Genomic DNA, 2,077 nt, shown 5'->3' on the forward strand with positions numbered 1-2,077 from the left:
CGGGGCCCGGGCAGGGTGAGCGGTGCCGGGGCAGCGGCAGTCGTGGCAGGTGGCCGGGTTTTCCTTTTATTTTAACCTGGAAGGCGGCGGTCCTGTCCCCAGGGGAGCAGCTCCCGGGCTGCACAAACACTCCGGCAGCAACAGCCACGCCTCGGAAGAGGTTTACTTAATGAACCTATATGTATTTATCTACATAGATCAACAGATGAAAAATGCGTGCTGTACATTTGGAGTGGGATATAAATTACTTTAAACACCTCAAAATTTACCACCTTGCCAGAGGTTTGGGGTTTTTTTCCTTCAGAAAGTATAAATGAACAAAAGCGGCAGTCTGGCCATTTTATAAATTTTGAGCTATAAGCACATCCATGAAAATTATCATTAAATTGGATCATAGATTTTATGATGATTACAATTCATTCCTATCTTTTTAATGATTTCCACTCGGGCAGCGAGCCTTACCTGACCTTTCCAAAATCCCACGTACACAAGCCCTTTTAAGACCTTTGCGTTAACAAACTTCATCTATACGAAAGGCCTACAAATAGCTAGGTAAACTGCAATTATAAGCAGAAATGGAAAGGATAACGGCATTTGCAACTGGCTTAGGTTCCGAGTCGGGGGACAAATTAGCCGGAGCTGCGGCAGCACCTCGCGGGCTCTTCCCGCAGGCTGCGGGATCAGCGGGGTGGGCACACCCTCAACCGAAGCCAGAAATGGGCGGCCTCGGGGGCAGATAAAATCACCCCATTTTTGATTTTGCCGATCAAGCCTACGGTATTTTCTGTCTGCCCTAAGGAAGCCGTTTTTTTCCAGCAAAATACAGCCGTTGCGCAGGGTGTACCCCACAAGGGATCAGAGGCTCCCCGCTTACATCCCATCACAGAAATCCCACCCAGCAAGCCGAGAATCCATTTTGTTTGGCCGTTTGGGATCAAAGCAGTTGTGTACTCCTGTTCGGACTTCATTGTGCATTTTTTTCACGCCCAGGCACGCGCGCTCACAGGAAGGCTCCATGTCACCGAATATACCTACGCTCCGTAAAAAGGGAGCAAGAGCATTAGATTCACCCCGTGCAATGCCAGTACTATTCACAAGTCATCTTCAAGTGCCTTCATCTATGGAAATCATTTGCTTTACTTCTCAACTGTCTGCAGGTCACAGAGACCTGTAAAGGATTTACAGTAATGAAACAAAACACACAAAAAGAAGATCTGGGTTTACCTGAAGCAAATGCATCTGGAATAAATAAACCCTAATGTTTAATTACAGAGAGTGGAAAGTGCATGGCTGTAATTTAGTGAGGATAATTTCAAGGCACTGCCTGCCACGGTGTTTTTGTTTTGCATTTCTTCTCTTTTTATTGTATGAATGGTTAACTCTTTTTCCTCCTTACGCCCTATTTTTAAACTCTGGTGTGTTGGGGGGGTTTTTTGGTTGTTTACTTTACCCATGCTGCATCTCATAAGTCGTCTGTAGATTTATTGACGTGATTTAAGTCCAGCTTCGGAAATAAAAGGGCACTGTGTGACTTCTTTGACTTATAGGAATGCCGCAAGTAAAGAGGCTGTGAGCTTTTCCATTATACACTTCATTTCCAGAGATATATAACAACAAATATGTCACCTCAGCATACAGGGTTATCACCTCAGCATCAGAGGAGTTTAAAAGCGCCTACCAATTTCGATTGTAATACAATCAGTTATTTTTAATGTGCACACAAGGAAAAATAATGCCTTTGAAATTTTAAGTATTTACTGGGAGCTGCTCGGTTTGTTTGTTTAGGGGGAGACCAGAAGGGAAAAGCGAAGGCCTGCCATTTAATACTTGCCATTCCCTAAAGGATCTGGAAAATGTTTGGTATGCTTTCCATTTGTTTGTTTGTTGTGTTGTTCTTGGGTTTTTTTTAAAAAAGCAGCGCTCTTGAAAACTTGTTGCCTGGTCCTGCCTCCTGCCTGGGGAAAAGCACGGGCCACGCAGGGCTGCGGGAACCTCGCCAGGAGCTCGGCCAGCGCAGCCCCAGCCAGCCCCTCCGCCGGAGACGTGCACCAGCCCAAAGCCTTCCCCTGAGGAACGG

The 2,077-nt window shown here is 45.9% G+C and overlaps 1 protein-coding gene across 1 annotated transcript in view; it reads right to left on the reverse strand.

Moving 5' to 3' along the window:
- NDNF (neuron derived neurotrophic factor) overlaps nt 1-975 on the reverse strand; it is a 10,229-nt gene extending 9,254 nt beyond the window's left edge. Inside the window, exon 1 of the mRNA XM_009289372.2 lies at nt 896-975. Within this exon, the coding sequence (XP_009287647.2) occupies nt 896-975 (80 nt within the window). The remainder of the gene's footprint in view (nt 1-895) is intronic.
- Between the last annotated feature and the right edge of the window lie 1,102 nt (nt 976-2,077).

This window comes from Aptenodytes forsteri, unplaced genomic scaffold (assembly GCF_000699145.1).
Source record: "Aptenodytes forsteri isolate BGI_AS27 unplaced genomic scaffold, ASM69914v1 Scaffold317, whole genome shotgun sequence".
Lineage (NCBI taxonomy): Eukaryota > Metazoa > Chordata > Aves > Sphenisciformes > Spheniscidae > Aptenodytes > Aptenodytes forsteri.